Source organism: Phocoena sinus, chromosome X (genome assembly GCF_008692025.1).
Source record: "Phocoena sinus isolate mPhoSin1 chromosome X, mPhoSin1.pri, whole genome shotgun sequence".
NCBI classification, from domain to species: domain Eukaryota; kingdom Metazoa; phylum Chordata; class Mammalia; order Artiodactyla; family Phocoenidae; genus Phocoena; species Phocoena sinus.
This window is the reverse complement of record NC_045784.1, coordinates 13655894-13678146: the sequence shown is the minus strand read 5'-3', so window position 1 is coordinate 13678146 and position 22253 is coordinate 13655894. Positions and strand designations below refer to the sequence as shown.

Here is a 22253-nt window from a genome sequence, read left to right as displayed (position 1 = left end):
TGCCAGAGTTCGCAGAGGCCTCTTTATCAGAGCCTGGGACTATCGAGGGCTGCTTTTTTTACCATGGGCTGTGTGCTGCCCCCCTACCCGACCCGTTAGCTCCAGAAATCCCGCAGTACCCGTGTGAAGTGGATGCAGCTGTTACCTCCAGTCTACAGAGACAGTCAAGGACCCGTTCAAGGTCACGTCTCTGGGGACTGGCAGAGCTGGGATTCAAGTCCAGAGCCAGCCCGCACCGTCAGCCACCATGCCACCTGCCCCGTCTCGGGAGTAGGGCTTCTGTGAGGAGAGCTGGTCAATGTTAGTGTGAGGCTCAGAGGCAGGACTTAAGTGTCATGATCACACCTGAAGGTATAAGAATGTTCTTTTCCTAGTGGAAGTAATATAGACCTTATTTTACTGGTGGAAAAAACCAAGTTAAAAAAATTAGAGGGGCTTCCCTGGTGGCGCAATGGTTGAGAGTCCGCCTGCCGATGCAGGGGACACGGGTTCGTGTCCCGGTCCGGGAAGATCCCACATGCTGCGGAGCGGCTGGGCCCGTGAGCCATGGCCGCTGAGCCTGCACGTCCAGAGCCTGTGCTCCGCAATGGGAGAGGCCACAACAGTGAGAGGCCCGCGTACCGCAAAAACAAACAAACAAACAAAAAAACTAGAAAATATCTACATATTTCTAGGACTGCTTAATGCTTTCACCATTGTAGATTCCATCCTCATGCTGCCCTGATGCTGCAGAGAAGTACCGGCCCTGTATCAGGTGAGAGGTGAGCTTGGGCACAGCGTACCTTGGCCTCAGAGCAGGCAACTGCCCCTCTCCCCTTCCGTCTGCGACTTGGTCTCAGAGACCCTCTACTTCTTGTAGGCCCACTGACCAGTCCCTGGGCCTCCTCTGTTAGTTTTTGATTAAAATCCAGGGAGATTTAATGATGGAGCGCTTGATCCAAACCTGCCATTGTGCTGAACTCTGATGGTGCTAGAGAAGAAGATCTAGTCCTTGTGCGTGAGGAGCCCACACTTTAGTTTCTGAGAGGAGACGCATATACGAAATGATGGAGGAGGTTAAAGTTGTATACGTTAAAGGACTGTATTAGTTTCCTATTGCTGCTGTAACAAATTACCACCAACTTAGTGACAAATTTATTTTTTTACAGGTCTGGAGCTCAGAAGCATTTCTTCTGGAGGCTCTAGGGGAAAATCTATTTCTTTGCCTTTTCCAGCTTCTAGAGACTGCCTGCTCATGGCCCTTTCCTCCATCTTTAAAGCCAGCCATGTGGCCTCTTCCAGTCTCTCTCTCTCCTTCTCTCTCTGACCTCTGCTTCGTTGTCACATCTCCATCTCTGATTCTGACCCTCCTGCTTCTTCTTATGAAGACCCTGTGGTTACGTTGGGTCCACCCTGATAACCCCCAGATAATTTTACCATCTCAAGAGGCTTAATCAGGCTTGCAAAGTCCCTTTTGCCATGGAAGGCAGCATATTTACGGTTTCTGGGGACTAGGACATCTTTGGGGGGGCTGTTATTCAGCCTACCACTTATTGGAAATGAATTAACACTGTGTAGGTCATTTGTTTGGTACGGTGAGCATAACCCTGGTATTAAGTATGGCACGGTAAGGAGAACTGGAGGATGCCCCTAAAGCACAAGCCCACGTGGGATGGTGAGGCGAAGCCATCTCAGGGAAAGTAGTGAAGAGGCGGTATGTATGTAGTGGCGTTGAGGGGAGGGGAGCAGAGGCGCCATCGGTGATGGACCTATCCAGCTGAGGTAGAAACCACGGGTCAGAATATGTGGGGAGAGCATAGATGGTTCCTGAATGAGGTGGAACCTGCGTGCCACATGGAAGGGTTTAGATTTGGTCTGCAATGATGGAGGCTGCTGTAGCTTGCCCAGCTACTGAAGATGGTCTGCTGGGAGGTAGTCTCCTCTAGTGTCCCCAAATGAAATGTCCAAAGGCAAGGGACTGGACAGAAGCTGGCCTTACCAGGGTTCTGTCAGGTAGGTCAGAAGGCTTGCACTCTTTCCCACACTGCCATTCAGGAATTTCATCTTTGGGAATTCCTTGGCAGTCTAATGGTTAGGACTCTGCACTTTCACTGCCGAGGCTCAGGCTTAGTTCCCTGATTGGGGAACTAAGATCCTGCAAGCCGCGCTCCGTGGCCAAAAAAAAAAATCAGGGGGGGAATTTCATCTTTGATAAGAGAACCTAAGTTCCCTAGACTTTGTTGTTTAAGGCACCCAGGACTCCTGAAGTCTTGAACCCATTACACTTTTATCATGGGCTGCAGAAACTTTGGTAAAGGTTAATTAGGGCCGTGTTTATCCTTACATGGTACATTTACATCTCCTAAAGCTTTATCACCACCAATATTCGTTACTTATTGATCCTTTTTTATTTTTCTTCTGCGCTATGGCTCGGTTCCAAGAAACGACAGATCTGTAGTGGGGATCAGATGACAGCTTGTAGTTAGGCAAACTCAGAATGGGCCGAGGCGACCCTTTTGCAATGGAAGAGGCATTTTCCTCTTAGATGCAAAATCTAGGGTATTTTGAAAATGTTGGGATTAAAACTAAAGCATATCTGAAGTTCTTTAACCACCCCAGTAATGATAAAAGATATGTTTTAAAACTGTGATGTCCTCCTGTCTCTCAGGCTTTTTGCAGAAGGAATGCCAAGAACAAAGACGTTTCCTTAATTTTGTTGCTCAATCAGGTTGTTCGTAACTTGAGAGGCAGTCATACTGTCATCTTTAGAGCTGGTAGGATGGCCTGCTAACTCTGCAAGGCAACTGGTTTGGCCAGGCTTGACCAGAAGTACCCTGTGTTCTCTGCCTTCCCCAGCTGTCCCCTTCTGGAGTGTTTCTGTTCTCCCAGCTGGAGCCTGGCCTGGATGTTCTTTGTTTTTTAACATCTTTAATGGAGTATAATTGCTTTACAATGGTGTGTTAGTTTCTGCTTTATAACAGACTGGATCAGCTCTACATATATATATATCCCCTTATCCCCTCCCTCTTGCGTCTCCCTCCCACCCTCCCTATCCCACCCTTCAAGGTGGTCACAAAGCACTGAGCTGATCTCCCTGTGCTATGCGGCTGCTTCCCACTAGCTATGGATTTTACATTTGGGAGTGTATATATGTCCATGCCACTGTCTCACTTTGTCCCAGCTTACCCTTCCCCCTCCCCGTGTCCTCAAGTCCATTCTCTAGTAGATCTGCGTCTTTATTCCTGTCCTGCCCATAGGTTCCTCAGAACCTTTTTTTTCTTAGATTCCATATATATGTGTTAGCATATGGTATTTGTTTTTCTCTTTCTGACTTACTTCACTCTGTATGACAGACTCTAGGTCCATCCACCTCACTACAAATATCTCAATTTCGTTTCTTTTTATGGCTAAGTAATATTCCATTGTATATATGTGCCACATCTTCTTTATCCATTCATCTGTTGATGGACACTTAGGTTGCTTCCATGTCCTGGCTATTGTAAATAGAGCTGCCATGAACATTGTGGTACATGACTGTTTTTGAATTACGGTTTTCTCAGGGTATATGCCCAGTAGTGGGATTGCTGGGTCGTATGGTAGTTCTATTTTTAGTTTTTTAAGGAAACTCCATACTGTTCTCCATAGTGGCTGTATCAATTTAAATTCCCACCTACAGTGCAAGAGGGTTCCCTTTTCTCCACAGGACGGGGTTAAAGGAGCACCTGCTTCGGGGGCTGTGGCTCACTCAGGCCGGGGGGAGGGAGGGGCACGATGCGGGGCGAGCCTGCGGCGGCAGAGGCCAGCAGGACATTGCACCAGCCTGAGGCCGCCATGTGTTCTCCCGGGGAAGTTGTCCTTGGATCATGGGACCCTGGCAGTGGCGGGCTGCACAGGCTCCCAGGAGGGGAGGTGTGGACAGAGTGACCTGTGCTCGCACACAGGCTTCTTGGTGGCGGCAGTAGCAGCCTTAGCATCTCATGCCCGTCTCTGGTGTCCGCGCTGATAGACGCAGCTTCGCGCCCGTCTCTGGAGCTCGTTTAGGCGGTGCTCTGAATCCCCTCTCCTTGCGCCCCCAAAAACAACGGTCTCTTGCCTCTTCGGCAGCTCCAGACTTTTTCCTGGACTCCCTCCCGGCCAGCCGTGGTGCACTAGCCACTTCAGGCTGTGTTCACGCCGCCACCCCAGTCCTCTCCCTGCGCTCCAACTGAAGCCCCAGCCCCTGCCCGTCCCGGCGGGTGAGCAGACAAGCCTCTCGGGCTGGTGAGTGCTGGTCGGCGCCGATCCTCTGTGCGGGAATCTCCCCGCTTGGCCTGCCGCACCCCTGTTGCTGCGCTCTCCTCCGCGGCTCCGAAGCTCCCCCCGCCCCTCAGTCTCCGCCCGCGAAGGGGCTCCTAGTGTGTGGAAACCTTTCCTCCTTCACTGCTCCCTCCCACTGGTGCAGGTCCCATCCCTATCCTTTTGTCTCTGTTTATTCTTTTCTCTTTTGCCCTACCCAGGTACGTGGGGGAGTTTCTTGCCTTTTGGGAGGTCTGAGGTCTTCTGCCAGCGTTCAGTAGTTGTTCTGTAGGGGTTGTTCCACATGTAGATGTATTTCTGATGTATCTGTGGGGAGGAAGGTGATCTCCATGTCTTACTCTTCTGCCATGTTGAAGGTCTTCATGGCCTGGACGTCCTTCCACTGAATGTGTGATGGGCATCCCTGTAAGAAGCCCCCTGTCAGTTCTTGCTCTGCTTTTCTCCTTTCACTGCTGTCCAGGGCATCATTTAGAGTTGGAAAGCTACTTGCATCTGCTCCCCCATCTTTTGTCTACCGTTTTCTTTGCCTCTCCAGTGGTTTCTATGGGAGCGTATTTTAATTGGAGGGTCACTGTGGCAGTTACACCTTGGGATTTCTTTCTGTGCTATCATGTCAGGAGAAGGTCTGATTTATTGCTTTTGAAAACAGCAGGGATAATGTGTACTAATACCCTAGTGGAAGGCCTACACAATATATTTCACTATTTGGGCCTTCAATTTGTATTTTCATTAAAGTAATTAAGTGTTCAACAATTCCAAAGAAAAAAAAAAACCAACAATTCCAAAAAGCCTATAATGAAAAAATTCAGTAATCCTCACCTCCTGTCTACCACACTCAACTCTTATAGCTGTTTCTCCTGATATTTCATGTTTCTAAACAATGTTCTCATATTGCTCTTTCAGGAATTTCCAGACTTCCCTCTATGTTGGAGGAGTGTTTAAGACCCTTAGGCAGCCCTGTGCCCACTGCATTTAGCTTTTGGAAATATTTCTTTTGGAAATATTTTCTGGCCTTCTGTTTGTTAGATTCAACCCAAGTAAGCAGTAAGGGAGGATTCCTGTTCTTCATTGGGTCATTTGACTCCATTTTCAGTGGTTTATACCAGAACATTCCTTGAATTCCAAACATGCCAATAACTGAACAAACTACATTAAAAGACTCTTCCTGAGTGGAGAAACCCAATGCCGGAAGTAAGGCTGACTTGAAGCATCACAGTGCACTTATAAGAAGAAACCAGGGGAGTTTATTGCTGTGGTCTTCCTAAAGGGTTCAGGTTGTCTTCAACTGAAGCGGAAATTGTAGCTGTGAATCAACCTAGGACTTCTTACGAGTCTGTGGCAGGTAATGTAGTCTTATCTGTCCTTTCCTAGAAAATACCCAAGGGGCTGAAAGCTAAACAGCTCAGCTTTCTGAACTGGAAGCTGATGCCCTCTCCTCACCTCACTCCTGTAATACTTAATCTAGCCGTAATTAGCCGACCCAAGAAGATAGGAAAGACACGCCAAGGCCAAAAACACTTCAGAACCAAGCGCTCCATCTGCCAAGGGGTGTAGTCAAGTTTTTTCTCCACCCCTTCCTCTCAGTGACTCTTAGAGTGTACCCGGGCCACAGGGTTCAAATGGCTCAGAAAGTTCTTCTGGAGCGCTGATAAGATCATACAAGTTCTTGGAAAATTCTAGTTGTCAAGGATTCCTGTAGAGCAACATGTAGCAGTTAGGGTATAGAAAAAACAAGGAGAGAAAGGTTTTATGAGAGGAAACTTGAGCAATTCCATTAGAACAGGTTAACTCACCCAACTGTAGTCTGTTCTAACAACTTAAAGATGAAATAAAACCATGAGATTGCAGTGAACAGAATTGCGAAAATAGACCATTGGCTAACAAGAACAGACTTTTCATAAAAATCACGTGTCTGCATTCCTGTGAGTTAATCCTAAAGATAAATCTGAAATTATTTGGTCTGAGTTCATTCAATCATCCCTGCATTCGTTCAGTGCATACCAGATGCCAGTTCCATGTGTGCTAGGGGCTGGGAATGCGATGGTAAAAGCAAAAAGTGCCCCAGCTCTTAGCGATTCACAGTCTAGCGCACAAAGCACTCTACACACAAACGGAGGGGAGCACGGTGACGGGGAGCATGTTGATAGAGGACCCTGACTAGGGTATGGCGCCTGCTAATATCAACTCCTGCGGAAGCTCATATTGGATACTTGAGCTAAGATCTTAAGGTTAGGGACGGATTAATTTAGGAAAAGAGGGTAGGGGAGAGGGAGATGTTCAAAGTCTCCATGGTGGGAGGAAGGAAGATGCACTTGAGGAACTGAAGGAAGGCTCAGCGACCAGAGCTCAGGGTAGGAGGGGAAAGTCACCGGAAGTGAGGCTGAAGGGCTAGGTTGGGCCAGTACCAGGCAGTCAAGGATTTCAAGCAGGAGAAACACCACGACCACTCTGCCTGCAGTGTGCAGGGTTGGGGGGACATGTGAATGTGGGGCATGTCTAGTTGGTGAGCTCTGGCCGCAGTCCAGGTGAGGGGCTGTGGTTTGGGTGGTGGTGGGAGCTATGGATGGATGCAGGAAGTCTAGAGCCGGTAAGTGGATAGGACTTGACACATTGGAGATGAGGGAGAGGGAGAGATCCAGGGTGGCACTTAGGTTTCTACCTATGGAATGTGGTAGAATGGATTATATATATATTATTTTTTTCTTTAATTTTTTAAATAAGAGTAACCCTTCTAGGGGGCTTCCCTGGTGGTCCAGTGGTTAAAGACTCCATGCTTCCACTGCAGGGGACACAGGTTCGATTCCTGGTTGGGGAACTAAGATCCTGCATGCCGCATGGCATAGCCAAAAAAAAAAAAGAATCCTTCTAAATGATTTTCTGCAAATAAGTTCAGTTGGCTCTCCGTATCCATGGGTTCGGCATCCGCAGATACCGATAGCTGACTGTATTATACCATTTTATATAAGGGATTGGAGCGTCCAAGGATTTTGTTATCCAGAGGGGTCCTGGAACCTGTCCCCCTGGTGACTGAGGGACCACTGTACTTCTGGTATCCTTTTCCAAAATGGACAGATTTGCTTATGGAAAATCTTTAGGGAGTGGAGTGGGCGGTGGGAGAGGGTTGTTATTATAAGGGACGTGAAGACCAAAGCGGAAGGTCCCAGAAGGTGAAGTGTGAACATCGCCTGGAACTGACACTTTGACTAATGACAGGAGGGAGCTTATAAAGATGCTCCTGATAAGTTTTTTACCTGTGATTTGAATGAAAGATGAGAAGCAGAGATGAAAAGGTGGCATACTGTGAGGAGTGTATAAAAGCATGACCGTGTTTGAATAGGAAGGTTGGAAGGAACGATCGGATTTGCTTGTTTAAGGAACATCCTTACCCAGTGAGCATCCCCTAAAAGTAAAGCTTGAAATGTGGGAAATTACGTTTTTACAAGATGGCAAAACCGGACTTGTTTTGTTTTCTAAGGTGATTGATATGCCGGAACACAACCCTGGCAGTTTGGGAGGAACGATGAGGCTGGGAATAAGAAGAACTGTTTTCAAAACTGAAAATTCAATATTAAGTAAGTTTCTCAGATCATTTGTTTTATAACATGGCAGGCATCATTTACATGGCCGTGCCTGGCCACAGTCCTGGAGCTCTCCCGTCCCGTCCCTGTCGCCCCTTCCCTGCCTCTGCACTCGCTGGTCCTCCTGCTTCCCCATTCCTCTCCCTGAAAGGGTTGGTAGAACACACATGGATGCCCCTTCTCATTTGCCCTCCACCACACCCTGGCCAGTGGGCCGCTTTGTGCTTTACCGATGCTCCTGGGGTTGACCCTGTACCAGGACAGCCCTGATTCCAGCTCAGTTCTTTCCCATCCACTGTTTTCTCCGCTGCATCGAAACCAGCTCCCTGTTTAACTGTTTCATGTCTGACTGCTTTGAGCCGCTGATTTTTGAACTTCTTGAGAAGGGGGCCAGTTATGTCTCAGAAGTCTATTTCTCTGTTCCCCGCGTAGCTCCAGCATGCGGTAAGGAAAATATGATGTGCTTCACTGTCTGATATTTGCTGATCTTCTAGTCCCGATAAGGTTATTCTAATTTCTGTGGAACTTTTTTCCATAGATTAACATATGAGAATAACTTAATGTAACCCCAAAACCCTTAATTCAATTTGATAAATGTATCTCAGTGCCTGCTCTGCGCCGTATGCACTGTGCTCGATTCTGGAGATACTACAGCAGTGGCCAGGACAGATGCCTGCGCTGCTCACCTTGCCCCCTCCACCCCCCACCCCGCCCGTCCCGGATGCACAGGAGGGAACCCAGGTTTCTCGGGCGTCCAGCATCATTCCTGTGAAGTTATAAGAATACCTTAGAAAAATGCCTTCTTCCCTCAAAGAAGAATAAGACTAGAAATATGAGGTTCTCCGTTCTCCTTTAAGGCTGATAAACAGCTTCTAAGGAATATAAAGCTTCCTAGCAAGAAGGAAATTGAAAAAGGAAAAGTTTTAAAGTGCACATATTTCCCTACTCTCTCTGGGTGAGAAGCCAGTGTTCTTTAAGTGACTTTTTTCTTTAAGAATATAAGAATTTTTTCTCTTTGTGGGTATTAGCAGCAATTGTTTGGCTTTCAGATGTTTCTAAATACTTTGAAACTTTGTTCAAATAGTGGTCTAAGAGGCAAAAATGGTTAGTGAGAAATTTCATCTTTTAAAATTGTTATCTACTGTAAAAGATTCAGTTATAATCGTACTAAGCTTTTTAAAAAGAGCATTGTGTTCAATATATTTAAAATTTTTACTTGTCTTGATGGAAATAAGACTGATTTAGGATTTGTTTTTCTTTACAGTAGACCTAAAAGTAGCATTGATGATTTTTATGAATCTTAAACATAACACCAAAATTTGTTGCTTAATTAACATCTTTTGCCTGCCTTGAAAAAAAATTTTAAACAGCTCTATTAAGGTGTCATTTACATACGATACAATTCATCTGTTAAAAGTGTACAACTCACAGAGTTATGCAACCATCACCACAGTCAAGTTTTGAACATTTTTATCACCTCAAAAAGAAACCCTGTTCCCTTTAGCTATCACCGCCACCCCCTCCAGCCCTGAGCCCATTACCTTAATCTATAGTTTTGCCTTTTCTGGATATTTCATATAGATGAATGGTATGATCTCTGGCATTTGTGTTTGGCTTCTTTCATTTAGCATAATGTTTAAACGTATGTGTACATTATAGCATGTGTCAGTACTCCATTCCTTGTTTTTCTAAACTTTTTCTTTTTAAGTTTTCATGGTCTTTTCTAAACTTTATCTATCAACCTTAGTTGTTTGTTGTTGTTTTTTTTTTTTTGCCACACCACGTGGCATGCGGGATCTTAGTTTCCCGACCGGGGATTGAACCCCGGGCCCCCTGCCGTGGAAGCGTGGAGTCTTAACCACGGGTCCACCAGGGAAGTCCCTATCATCCTTAGTTTTTATATAGTCTGTTATAGTAGCAAACTTTTTCATGTATTTAGTCTTCATGTCTATTATTTGGACATATATTTAATTGAGTTAAGGAACCATAATATACTGATTCATTTCCATTTGCTAAGCATTTCAGGTTGCTTCTGTCATTTTGTTAGAAAAATGCTGATGTGAACATTTTGACCCAGTGTTCTTTTGTTCTTTTGATTGTTTCTTTAGGATAGATTTCCAGGAGTCAGACTATTATGTCAAAGGGTATGAACACTTTTACAACTGATAATTCTGCTGGATTGTTTGAAAGAAAAGGTGAACCAGTTCATAATGATGTTAACTGTACTGTCGTGTCCTTGCTTTCTCTAGTCTTTTTGCTAATATTTTTATTATTTTTCTTCTTTTTCTATTAACAACAACAAAAAGGGCCTTGTATTATTGTCCTTTAATTTGCATTTGTTTTCATTTCTACAAAGTGGAAATTTCCCCTTTCCAGATGTTGGTTTACTTGATTGTATACCACCCATGTCTGAAGTCTCCACCAGCACTTAATATGGGAAGAGAGAGGTATACCAGCCCAGAGTCTCTTACCTAGATGGTCTAAAGCAAGGGTTGGTAAGCTTTTTCTGTAAGGGGCCAGATAGTAAATATTTTCAGTTTTGGAGCCATATGGTCTCTGATGCAACTACTCAACTCTGTGTTGTAGCGTGAAAGCAGCAATAGGCAAATATGCAAGTGAATGAGCATGGTTGTGTTCCAATGAACCTTTATTTATGGACACTGAAATGTGAAGTTCATGTAATTTTCATGCATCATGAAACAGTCTTTTTCTTTTGTTTTTTTTTAACCATCTGAAAATGTAAAAACCATTCTTAGTTCGAGAGCTGAACAAAGGGGAATCCTGTCCTGCCTTGGGGTTGCCACGGCTTACAGAAACCCCATCTGAACAAAAGAAGCACAGGCTGAAGCAAGAGGCCAAGGCTGCAAGGCTGCTACCCTCCTGGGGGGCTTTCAAGGACATCTCCCCACTTGTCCACTTGCCTGCCTAAATACCCTATTTAGTGACAGAGTAAGGCCAAGACGGCTTTCAGAAGCCGTTTGGTCCAGCCTTTGTACTGTTCACCTGAGCAAGCGGAGGGCCCACAGGTGGAACAGCTCGCCATGGGTGGGTGGGGGGGACAGGCCTCGGCTGCTCTTCTCACGTTGTTTTTAGTCTTCTACCGGAACACGTGGCCCTGGCTCCACAGCCCACCGTTACGATCACTCTCCAAAACGTGACTCTTTAAACACACATTTCAGGATTGTGAAACTTGTCAAACACTTCAGATGTGTATATTTTATTGCATGTAAATTATGCCTCAGTTTACAAACCACACACATTTTATCTGGGAATGTAGATGGTAGGACTTGTCTACTTATAGTGATACCATTACTTGGTTGATTAACTCATTAGATGACTTTTGAAAAGCAGGGGGATATGGTACAAAGCAGTTAAGTCTTTTTTTTTTTTAAACATCTTTATTGGAGTATAATTGCTTTACAGTGGTGTGTTAGTTTCTGCTTTATAACAAAGTGAATCAGTTATACATATGTTCCCATATCTCTTCCCTCTTGCGTCTCCCTCCCTCCCACCCTCCTTATCCCACCCCTCTAGGTGGTCACAAAGCACCGAGCTGATCTCCCTGTGCTATGCCGCTGCTTGCCACTAGCTATCTATTTTACATTAGCGGTTAAGTCTTAAATGGGGTGCTTTGAAGAGTGAGAAATCTAGATTGAGGTGTGGCTAGAGATGGAGGGGGTCAGGCTCAGGTGAGAGGGGAGCCAGGGAGAGCACCGAGGAACTTTGGTATGAGAGGGTTTTAAGACTTCAGAAACTTTATTGTTTTGCTTGTGGCTCTCAACTGAGTGTGAGAGCTGGGAACATGCTGAAGTACAAAGCAATACAGACAAGGTTCAGAGTTCATTCAGGGGACAGCTGACAGCCTGTTGGATAGTGTGTCCAAAATATTATAGGTCCCTGGCTTAATTTTTTTGGTCAGGTCCCAAGTATGTTGCTAAGACATCCAGGAAAAGAAGCCTGTTTTGTCTGTGCCAAGTGTGGTCTTTGAACCGAACTGCCACCAGCAGCAGGAACACGTTATTGGGACCATTCAGGTAGCGTGTTTGAATACTGCACAGTCTGGTGTGGGTGTGCGCTGGTAGGAACGCTAGAGTAAACCCAGTTTAAAGCAGTCCCAAACTGTGTATGCAATCCGCGTGACTCTGCCCTCCAAACCAGCACCCTTGCACTCGGGGAAGCAGAGGAGGGAGAGGGCCAGCCCCTGAGCACGGTGGGGCTGGGCCGTGGGGTCGTTAAAGGTGAGTGGATGCTGTTTTGCCCTCCAGGGGTGTCCGGTCCAGTGGCGGACGCAGCATGATGTATTGGAAGGAATTAGGAGCCCCCTGCTGTGCAGTGCGCACGGCTGGAGAGCAGGTCCTGGTGATTTCCCATCAGAGTTCTGACGTGACCCTCATCCTCAGGGCAGGCGACATGGGGACAGTGAGTTGATGCTGTCTGGACGCAGCAGGTGAAAATTGAATAGTTTAGGAAAAGACTTAGTTCCTTTTGGGGACCTTGTCTGCATTTCCTCATAACAAGGAGAAGGACTTGACTGAAAGGCTTGGTTCTGCTTTACTGTAAGAGAAAGAGGTTTTTGTTTTGAGAGAACAGAGGCAAGAGGCCAATTAGGAAGGTATTGAGTGAGTCCCTGTATTAAGAAGCTGGGTAAAATTCATGGCATTGGAAATGCAGAGTGGTTTAATCTCACGTTTGAAAGAACTGAAAGACAGGCGGATAAGGGGAAGAAATTTTCAGGCTAGAAAAACTGCTTGTGCTTTCTTATCTCTTATCCAAGCGTTGATAGACAGAAACAGCTTCTAGTTCCTTGTGTGATTAGATTGTTAGGAAGTTTGAGGAAAAAACCAGCCGCACAAAAAACCTTGGCTGGGTTAATGAGGTGATTTATAAAACAGTTTGAAAGAGATCACCAGGGAGTTAGGGACCCAGAAGGTCATGTTGCGCTGAGACAGGAGTTTGAAAGGAGCGTGGTGGACCTCGGGAGAGGAGTGGGCCAGCCTCCCGTGGACAGCCCACACTGGGGGTCTCTCTCTCCCCGGCTGCTTCTTGCCTTTTGCTGGGGCTTTCCCAGCAAAGTGTATTCGTGGATATGGGGGCTCACAGGTCTGGGACATAGCTCCTTTAATTGTAAGGGGTTAAAGCATTTATATCCCCCTTACTGGACCAGCTCTGTCCTGAGCACTTCACCTGTGGGAACTCGGGAGGTGGTTACAACCCAGCCCCTGGAGTCACACCGCCCCATCCCCAGCTCTCAGTCGCTGGCTGTGTAGCTGCTCACCCTCAGTTATGCATCTAGAAAATGGACATCAGAAGAGCTGCTACCTTGTGGGGGCCTTGTGAGGGCTAAATCAGCTATGCACGTGGGTCCTTAGAACAGCACCTGGCACAGGAAAGCACTATTGCAGTGCGATGCTGGGATCGTGAATGGGGAGGGTTTATTGTATTGACCTGTGATTCTCTCAGAGCTCGGGATAAACTTCAGTTAGTGGCCTGTGTTAAGAATGGGCTCTCACGGGGCCAGTGGCTGGGGAGGAGAGGTGAGCCGAAGGGTGGGGGGCAGGCAGCCCCTTTGTCTTGCAGGTTCTCTCAAGCCCCTCCCTTCTGGTTTCCTGGCTCCCCAACCTGCTAATATGGTCTAGCAGAAGAATGCAGAAAATCTAAGAAAAGAGTTTAAAAAAATGCGATGAGAATACTAAAAGGGGGTGGATGGGTGGGTGGGTGGGTGGGTGGGAATAAAAGGAGATACAAGCAATGGAAAAGCATGTGACCCTGCAGTGCAGAGTTAAAGGGAAGGACTAGCATTTTTAAACTAGAAAATTAACATTTTCATAATAGAAAATTGAGATAAAAGCAGAGCATGAAAAATAAAATTAGGGTAAGGGGAGGAGTTTAGATACTTAAAAGAAATGAGATGTTTTCTAAAAATTAAAGGAATTGATCTGCTAAAATCCAAAAGTAAAAAATGGAGAAGGAGAAAGATACCGGACCGTGCACTTTCTAAGTATCGGTCACTAGGACACGATGGGCACCTTTTCAGTTATGCCTGTCAACACCCCTGGGACCCAGCCGCATTTTGCACGCGAGAACCGTGTCGTAGCATGGTGAAGTCACTTGTTAGACAGTCACTGAGCTGATTTCAGAGCCCGAACTCCTGACCACCTCACTCTGCCAAATGGCTGGACCTTAATCAAAGAGGGGACAGAAACCCCCAAACAGCTCCCAGAGCTGAGCCTCCTCGCACTGCGAGCCCCAAGACAGGCTTCCGCAGGTTTCAGGAGGAGTGTCTTGTGGAGGAGAACAGGGAGTGAAGAGCCCACCCCTGGCTTCTGAAAGCCAGTTGAAATCGGGTGCTTGGCTTGAGGAAGGACCCTGGATCAACCTTGGACTGAGCAGCTGGGCCAGTAGGCCCCGGTTGGGAATGTGAACGAGTTACACAGCCAAGTGTGAGAAATGCCATGGCTTAAGCTCAACAATCAATGGCAGTTACAGTGGGCCTCAGAGTTAGAGAGGCCATAGGGAGTGGTGGGGCCTGGGGCAAATTGACAAGCACTTGACCCATCAAAGGAGTAACTGCTATAGCTCATAGTTGCATGAAGGACTGTGGATTCACTGTTGCCAGTCTTCTAAATTTTTAAGAGAATCTGGAAATCCAGAGTTTTATGAGAAATCTTCTGATTCTTAAATGTTGGCAACTTATTTAAAAATTAAAAACTGTGTGTCTGCTGACACTGCAAGCCAAATACACCAAAAATCTGCACTCTGGGCAGCCTCTTGGGATCTCTAGACAAACACCAGCAAATCCTTGCACAGACAAAGAGAGCTCTAGCTCCTATAATGCCTAATTAGTACAGGGCAAGGTTCTGGGCAGTCTTAAAAGTGAGTCAAATTAAGACACTGGTGCAGCAGTTAAAAGATATTCGTGCAAAAGCACAGCAGGTATTCTGAGAGAGAGGTAATGAAGCTGACGGCTTCCCGGGGAGTGAAGGTGGGAGAGGAAGGGAGGGTGTAAGCGTGGGCAGCTGTCCCCAGTGGAGGCCACAGGTCAGGGAGGCGGGGCAAGGGGAGTCCAGAGAGGAGCAGAGGTCACAGATGGGGGATGGGGGCGTTACTCCAGTCCTCACTGAGGACAGATCTGCTGGGTTTTAGAGAGTAGTTCAGTAAAATGACAGGAATGAAAGCTGGGTTGCAAAGGGCGGGGATGGGGGTGTTGGATAAAGGGGGAGTCAGAGGAAGAGGGAGTGGTGGCGGCAAGCATGGGGCTGTTTACCTTTTACTTTTTAAAATTTTAGTTGTAAAACACACATAACATAAAATTTGTGATCTTAACCGTTTCTGTGTGTACAGTTCAGAAGTGTTAGGTATATTCACATTGTCGTGGAGCTGACCTCCAGAACTTTTTCGTCTTGCGAAACTAAGACATTTTACCCATGAAACGACAACTCCTGATTCCTCTTCCCCCAGCCCCTGGAAACCACCATTCTGCTTTCTCTCTCCAAGAATTTGATGACTCCGGGTGCCTCATATACGTGGAGTCATGTAGCATTTGCTTTTTGTGGCTGACTTATTTCATTTAGCATAAAGTCCTTAAGGTTCATCCATATGGTAGCATGTGTCAGGGTTTCCTTGCTTTTTAAGGCTGCATAATATTCCATTGCATGTATATACCATTTTTGTTTATCCATTCACCTGTCCATGGACATTTGGGTTGTTTCCACCTTCTAGCTTGTATAGCTTTTTGTGGGGGAAGTTTTTGCTCTGAAAAGGAAAGAGAAAGGTTCAGGTTCAGACGCTAGGATTATTAACAGGAGGGTGGGGATTGGCAGGACCGTTAGTGGGTTAAATATATATTATATATGAGACAGAATCTACCCAGTAGCGAATTAGAGAAGGAGAAGGTGTAATTCGGCAGGGTTTTTGTGTCCGACGATGCTATTATATGCGTTGTTGGTGTCTTGCTGCCTACACTGAGAGTATTTTGCAGGTCCTAAGACCTTATCGGGGTCTTTCTCTAAAGCTTTGCTGCTATGTGCTTCTTAAGTGAACATTAAGCTTATGTGCAGTTAATCTCTGTTGCATTTTATTTTGTCTCCAAAAAGACCAGGACAGGAAGGAAGACCATGTCACTTGGTCATCGTTGAGGATGTCCCCTGTGCCTAGGCTTACCACATGGCATGTGTGCTCAATAAATCCGTCCAGAGAAGCGCTCCTAACAACATGGCATATCTACCCCTTAGTCTTTTCAGTCCACAGCTGGATACAGTCTGCGTCCAGCAGCATCCAGCATCTCGCTTGTCATTGATTGTCCCCCCAACAGCACGTTCAGTGATACTGTGGCTCAGTGGTTACTGACGAGGACTGCACAGGGAGTCACTCGGTGCTTTGTAAAAACCCACGTGCCTGGGCACTCTCCTGAGAGCATCGAAATCAGAATTCCTGGTGCCAGGGCGACCCTGCAGTGAGAATTCTTAGTTTTCGATTTTCAGGTGTTTTCATCTGGTAACACTCTGAGCTGATTCTCAACATGTAGTTTTAATGGAAATTAAAATTTTTTTCTTTTTTCATGGATATGGTAATGGATTAATTTCATAAATTCATTCTTGATAGATTTGTCAGTGACTAAGAAAGATTTTGAATGCACAAAACAGCATTTCCAGAGTTCTGAAAACATGTTTCATCGTGTACCACGTACACCCCCTGCCCCATATATGTGCTTCATTCATTAAACAAATATGTATCGAGTACCTGCTTATATGGTCTCAAGAATTGAGGGGATGGGTCCCTATCTTGTACAACTTGTGTTCTAGCTTCCATTCTTTCTGTTTGGATTTCATAGTCTAGCGATAACAATACCAGTCACATGGTTTACTTACTGTTTTAAGTGTTTCACGTGTTTTGATTTATTCAGTCCTCACCACAACGCTATGAAGTAGAGGCTGTCATCACCCCCATTTTACAGATGAGGAAGCTGAGGCAGAGAGGTGCAGTAATTTGCCCAAGTCACACATCCATTACATGGTATAGTGGAATATAAAGCCAGGCATTCTGGCTCCAGAGTCACTATATCTCCCCTCTTCCTGCCACTTCTGGGATTTCATAGCAAACACAAAGTTTGCCTTAAGCCAGGCAGCAGGCACAAGCCACGCAGGTTCAAAAGTTCGTGCAATATCCTGCTAGTCCCGATGACTCAGATATAATTCCTTATATCCTAATTTGGAGGTTTTGGCCATTTCTGTCACCATCTCTGTTAGTATTGGCAGGCTCTGTTATTGGATTTGCTTAGTCATCTGTCCTAATGAAGGAAGGAGAGAAGACATTTTGGACTCTAGGAGGAAAAGATCAATGACAAAGTTAGAGGTCAGAGGAGAATCAGAATCCTCTCAAAGTTAGGTCCAGATGTTTCAACTGCTTTTTCTTGTAACTTCAGGGTATAAGTGTTTCCATTCTTTCCAACTGGGCATTATTGTGCTATCATCTTCCATTTTTTCTTTCATTTTTATGAACCGATAGTTTGAGTACAAAGGGCTCTGTCTTGAATGACCCCCTGGCAGTGGCATGTTGGAGTTCTCTCAAAGGAGCTCCCTGCCCCCACTATGCCCATTTTTCTTACAAGGCACATACCTAAATCCTCACTGTCATTAACATCGCCACCAGGGAACTCAGTTTGTATGCACAGAATTGCAAGTAGAAGTTCAGTCATGATAATTGATCACACTTAGTCATAGAGAATACAGCCAGTTTGAGTTTTCTGTATCCAAGTCAAAAGCTCAAGCGAGATGTGAGACATTCGGTCTCTTGGTTGAAACATCCTGTTCCGCGGCCTTGATGACACCTTGGAGAGTCTGGCAATCCCCTGCCTGTGGACTCAAGCCCTGCTCCTGATTCTGCTGGGGTTCGGCAATGTGTTCCAGCGCTGTCGGCAGGTCTTCCCGTCCCCGGGCTGTGAGCCTGGGGTCTGCGTGCTGAGAGCCGGTGCGGAGGGAATAGTCGTCGGCCCCTGTGCCTGCTCCAGTGCTGTGACCCACTTGGCCATCATGCTTCTCTACGTGCTCTATGGGCCCTGTGTTCTTGAGAGGTGTCTGGTGACAGACCCCGCTCCTCTCCACCTCACACTGGGGTCACTGGGCGTCCCACTGGCCCCCGTGTCCATCGCCAGACAGGCTGTGCCCGAGATGCTGCCCTGGGCTGTGGCCCCCGCTGCGACACGGGCCTGTCTAAGCAGCCGCGCGTGTGATTCTCTGCCACACACCCCTGGTTGAGAACTGTGGGTGGAGATGTGCTCTCATTCCTGCCAGCAGCCCTCCGTTCCTGAGGTGATGCTGGTTTCCGATTGTCCCCTGCTAATAACGCAGCACGTCACATCTTAGTGGTTACATCGCTGTCCTCGTTTTTGTTTACTGGAGTAAATTCTTAGAGGTCAAATTTTAGTCAAAGGATAGTCATATTTTTAAGGTGGGGTGTAAACCAGTGTGGCCAGTACCACACGTGCGAAAGAAGAGGCGGCTGGTGTAGTGGAGAAAGCGTTGGGCCGGGAGTGAGGAGGCCTGGGCTCCAGACAGGACGGCATGGCCAGCGGGGCGGGGCTTTGGGCAAGTCCTTTGCTTTCGTTTCCCTTCCCTTGGTTTCATTTTCTTCTTTTGTAACGTGAGCCCCGTTGGGAATCTGCACAGTGGTGATGGTGCAGATGTCACTGGGGCTCTCCGTTCTGCAGGCAGGCGTATGAAAGGAGGGCCTCTGCTGGAGTCCATGGTGGGCTTCCCTCTGTGCACTGCTGACGGCTTACTTGAGAATTGCTTCGGGGTTTCAAAGAAGCTATGGCTGTCCTACAGGAAAAGAGAATCGAGATTACTATCTAGAGTCTGGTTCATTTTTAGGCCTCTGATAGACGGATAGAGAGCAAAGAGATTTCCCCCCCACAGACGCCATGGACGTGGTTCCAAAGCTGATTACTACAATATTCATTTCACTTTCATATCTTTGCAGGGAAACTTTATGGTGACGTTCCTTTCATAGAAGAAAGACACAGACATCGGTATGAGGTATGGCTGTTACACTGAATTACTGTGGAATATAGATGCTTAGTGTGAGGAACCCCAGTGATCACAAGCGGGCCTCTGGAGAAGCTGTCCGGCCTGGTGTCCATAGGGCTCAGGGGAGAAGTGCCAGATTTCCCAGAGGAGGCGGGTAGGGGTGGGGAGACTCTGGTCTTGGCTTTCCAAAGGCAAAATCTTTAAGTATCTGCACGTGGGACATTTCAGGGCTCTCTGTTACCCTAACTGCTGTCTCTTAGACCGAGATAAAGTTGTTATCCTTATCCTGAACCTCCTGCCCTTTATTTTGGCAGAGTTGGGAAAAGGGTACTTGCATGTTCTGAACCAAATGCCTCTCGGGATAGGGATGTGGCTCTGGGTATCACATGATGGACTCTTGGTCTGGGAGCTGGAAGCTACATTGAGCACGAAGCTTAGTGTCGCATGATGAAGAGGAGTTACTGTTGAGATTGCCGCGTGAGAAGCCTACGTTCCCCAAAATGCAAATTGTCTGTTCAGGGATTAATTGGTGTACCAATTACATTGCTTTTGACTGTGAAGAGTCAAAATTCCTGCTCATTATTCACTGATACCAGCCTAAGCAATAAGGAAATTTGTTATCTCAGGTAATAGGTGGTCCAGAGGCTTGGCGGGCTCCAGGCATGGTACAATCAGGGCTCTTGCTTTGTCTAGGAGTCCCTTGGCCCTACCCTTTTCTGTGTGTCTGCTTTGTCTTTAGGCTGGTCTCCCTCATAGTTGTAAGATGGCTGCCAGTGGCAAGTGAGGCAACATGCATCTCTCCTAAACCTGATTGGGTCAATTAAGATGACCTGCCCACTTGTGAACCAGTAACAGTTCAACTGCTATATATATATATATAATCTCACATCTTCTTTATCCATCAGTGGACACTTACGTTGTTTCCATATCATGGCTATTGTAAATAATGCTGCAGTGAACATCTTTTTGAATTAGTGTTTTCATGTTCTTTGGATAGGTACCCAGAAGTGGAATAGCTAGGTCATATGGTAGTTCTATTCTTAATTTTTTGAGGAGTCTCCATACTGTTTTCCTTAGTGGCTGTACCAAGTTACAGTCCCACCAGCATTGTAGGACTTTTCTCTACATCCTTTCCCACATTTGTTATTCCTTGTATTTTTGATGATAGCCTTTCTCACAGATACGAGGTGATAGCTCATTGTGGTTTTGATTTACATTTTCTTGATATTTAGCGATGTTGAGCATCTTTTCATGTACCTTTTGGCCATCTGTATGTCTTCTTTGGAAAAAGGTCCATTCAGATCCTCTGCCCATTTTTTAATTTTTTTTTTTTTTTTGGTGTTGAGGTGTATGAGTTCCTTATATATTTTGGATATTAACCCCTTATCGGATACGTGATTTGCAAATATCTTCTCCTATTCAGTAGGTTGCCTTGTTTTGTTTGTTTGTTTGTTTTGGTCATGCTGCGTGGCTTGCGGGACTTTAGTTCCCCAAGCAGAGATTGAACCCACGCCCCCTGCAGTGGAAGTGTGGACTGCCAGGGAATTCCCCACCTTTTTGTTTTGATGATGGTTTCCTTCGCTGTGTAAAAAGCTTTTAGTTTGATGTAGTCTCACAGTCCTACTTTTTGAAACTCATTTTGGACAGTAGAAGATGGGCCTCCCAAATTTAAGGGCTGTGATCCAACTATTTCTCAGGTTCATCATGAATTTAAAAATAGGCTTTGAGATTTGAATAGAAATAGAAATTAACTCCTAGTTAGAGCATCACCGAAATGGAAAATCCACCCAGTTGGTGGAGGATATTTTCATAAGCTGATACGTCTGCATTGCTCTGCTGTCCAAAGACACTTAATTTCTTATTTTTCCAGGTGAATCCTAGCCTGATCAACCAACTTGAGCATAATGACTTAAGTTTTGTAGGTCAGGATGTCGACGGGGAGAGGATGGAGATCATTGAACTGGCAAGTAAGTGGGCTCTTCATTTTTGAAAATTTTTGTGGTGATTGTGGTGAGCTATTGTCTCTTTGTCGACTGTAAGCATACAAAGATATAACTTGAGACCCATTTTATTTGCTCTCCTTTTCCTCTCTCCTTTGAAATAAATATGCAGCTAAATAGAAATAATATGCACTAAATATAAAGTGCATGAAAAGCTAGATTGCTTATAATACTAATCATTTTGGGGCCTATTAGAGTGAACCTGCCATAAAATGATGTAGTGTTCGGAGCCTACCAGATCTACCAGTAGTATGCTTCCTAGCGTCCTTGCCCCCTCCCTGGGGTGTCTCTTGTTGCAGCTTCTGGGTTAGACGCTCTGGGAAAGGCAGGCAGCCCACTGTTGAGTAGCATTCTGCTTTCTCCCTCCTCTGAGGAAGAATGGCCCAGTGCCCCCCTCACTACTGGTGACTGACTGTGCAGCACATGTGACAATAGTTTGTTAGATAAACCACCCTCGTTATTGAATGCTTAGGGTGTACAGGGTACTCTAAAAATGGTAGCATCATTTTCTAGAACCTACCTTTTCCAATCTGTATACTTTAGGCTCCAGGTAACCCGAACTACTTACTCTTCTTCTAACTTTCCTACTGTTTTTTCCATTTTAGTCCACGTCACTGTTCTTCTACTTCAAATTCCTTTTCTCTGTCCCTTTCCTTTTCTGTCTCTCAACTGTTCAGGTACTTCAGAAGTCCCGAGCAGGGAGGAGTACTGAAGTTGGGAAAGGCTTCTTTGACCACTGTAGCATGTTACCTGGACCCAGAAAGAAGGCAAGCAGTGGACACTGAGTGTGCACTCACTAGATGCTTCTCACCAGACCCCTTGCTAGGGACTCTACGTGCCTTATGTAACTTACAAGGCAGGTGATGTTATTCCTACTTTATGGAGAAGGAGACCCGAGTGCAGAGAGGTTAAGCAACCTGCCAGGGCCGTCCAGCCAGTCCCTGGCGGGGCTGGAGCTAAACCAGGTCGGAGCCTCCTTCTGCCACCACCTCTGTGGGATTTTATTGTTCTTCTTGTTTTCATTGGACATTCCACTTAAGATTATCAATCCATGCCTGAAGTTTTAAATTAGAATATGAGGATGTATTTTCTGTAGTCCTTCTGATGGAAATGCCCATCATTTACAATTGTTATAGTGTGGATCACTGTTTGGTGTTGAAGTCTCTTAAGGCTGGCATGTGAGAGGGCAGAGAAATTTCTTATGCAAATGACTATTTGTTTACTTTGTTCAAGTCCTTATTCTCTTTTTTTAATTCTCCTGTCTCTCATTATTACCAGCAAGCATTTAGAAGCGTCTTCATCGCAAGGATTTAGTTTCCCACTGACACTTTCAAATTTCATGTGGGTTGGAAAGGAAATGAGACCTGCTGTAAAAC

General features: G+C 45.9%; 1 protein-coding gene across 11 annotated transcripts in view; it reads left to right on the top strand.

Moving 5' to 3' along the window:
- Positions 1 to 22253, top strand: part of CTPS2 (CTP synthase 2) — a 109104-nt gene that overhangs the window by 68792 nt on the left and 18059 nt on the right. For 7 of the 11 annotated variants that reach the window (XM_032620059.1, XM_032620061.1, XM_032620056.1 and 4 more), the window contains 3 exons: positions 7751 to 7847; positions 18831 to 18886; positions 20748 to 20844. In XM_032620059.1, the coding sequence (XP_032475950.1) occupies positions 7751 to 7847; positions 18831 to 18886; positions 20748 to 20844 (250 nt within the window). Of the gene's footprint in view, positions 1 to 5178; positions 5618 to 7750; positions 7852 to 9961; positions 10049 to 18830; positions 18887 to 20747; positions 20845 to 22253 lie in introns of those variants that run through there. The other 4 variants (XR_004348088.1, XR_004348089.1, XM_032620064.1 and 1 more) reach the window with 4 other exon arrangements.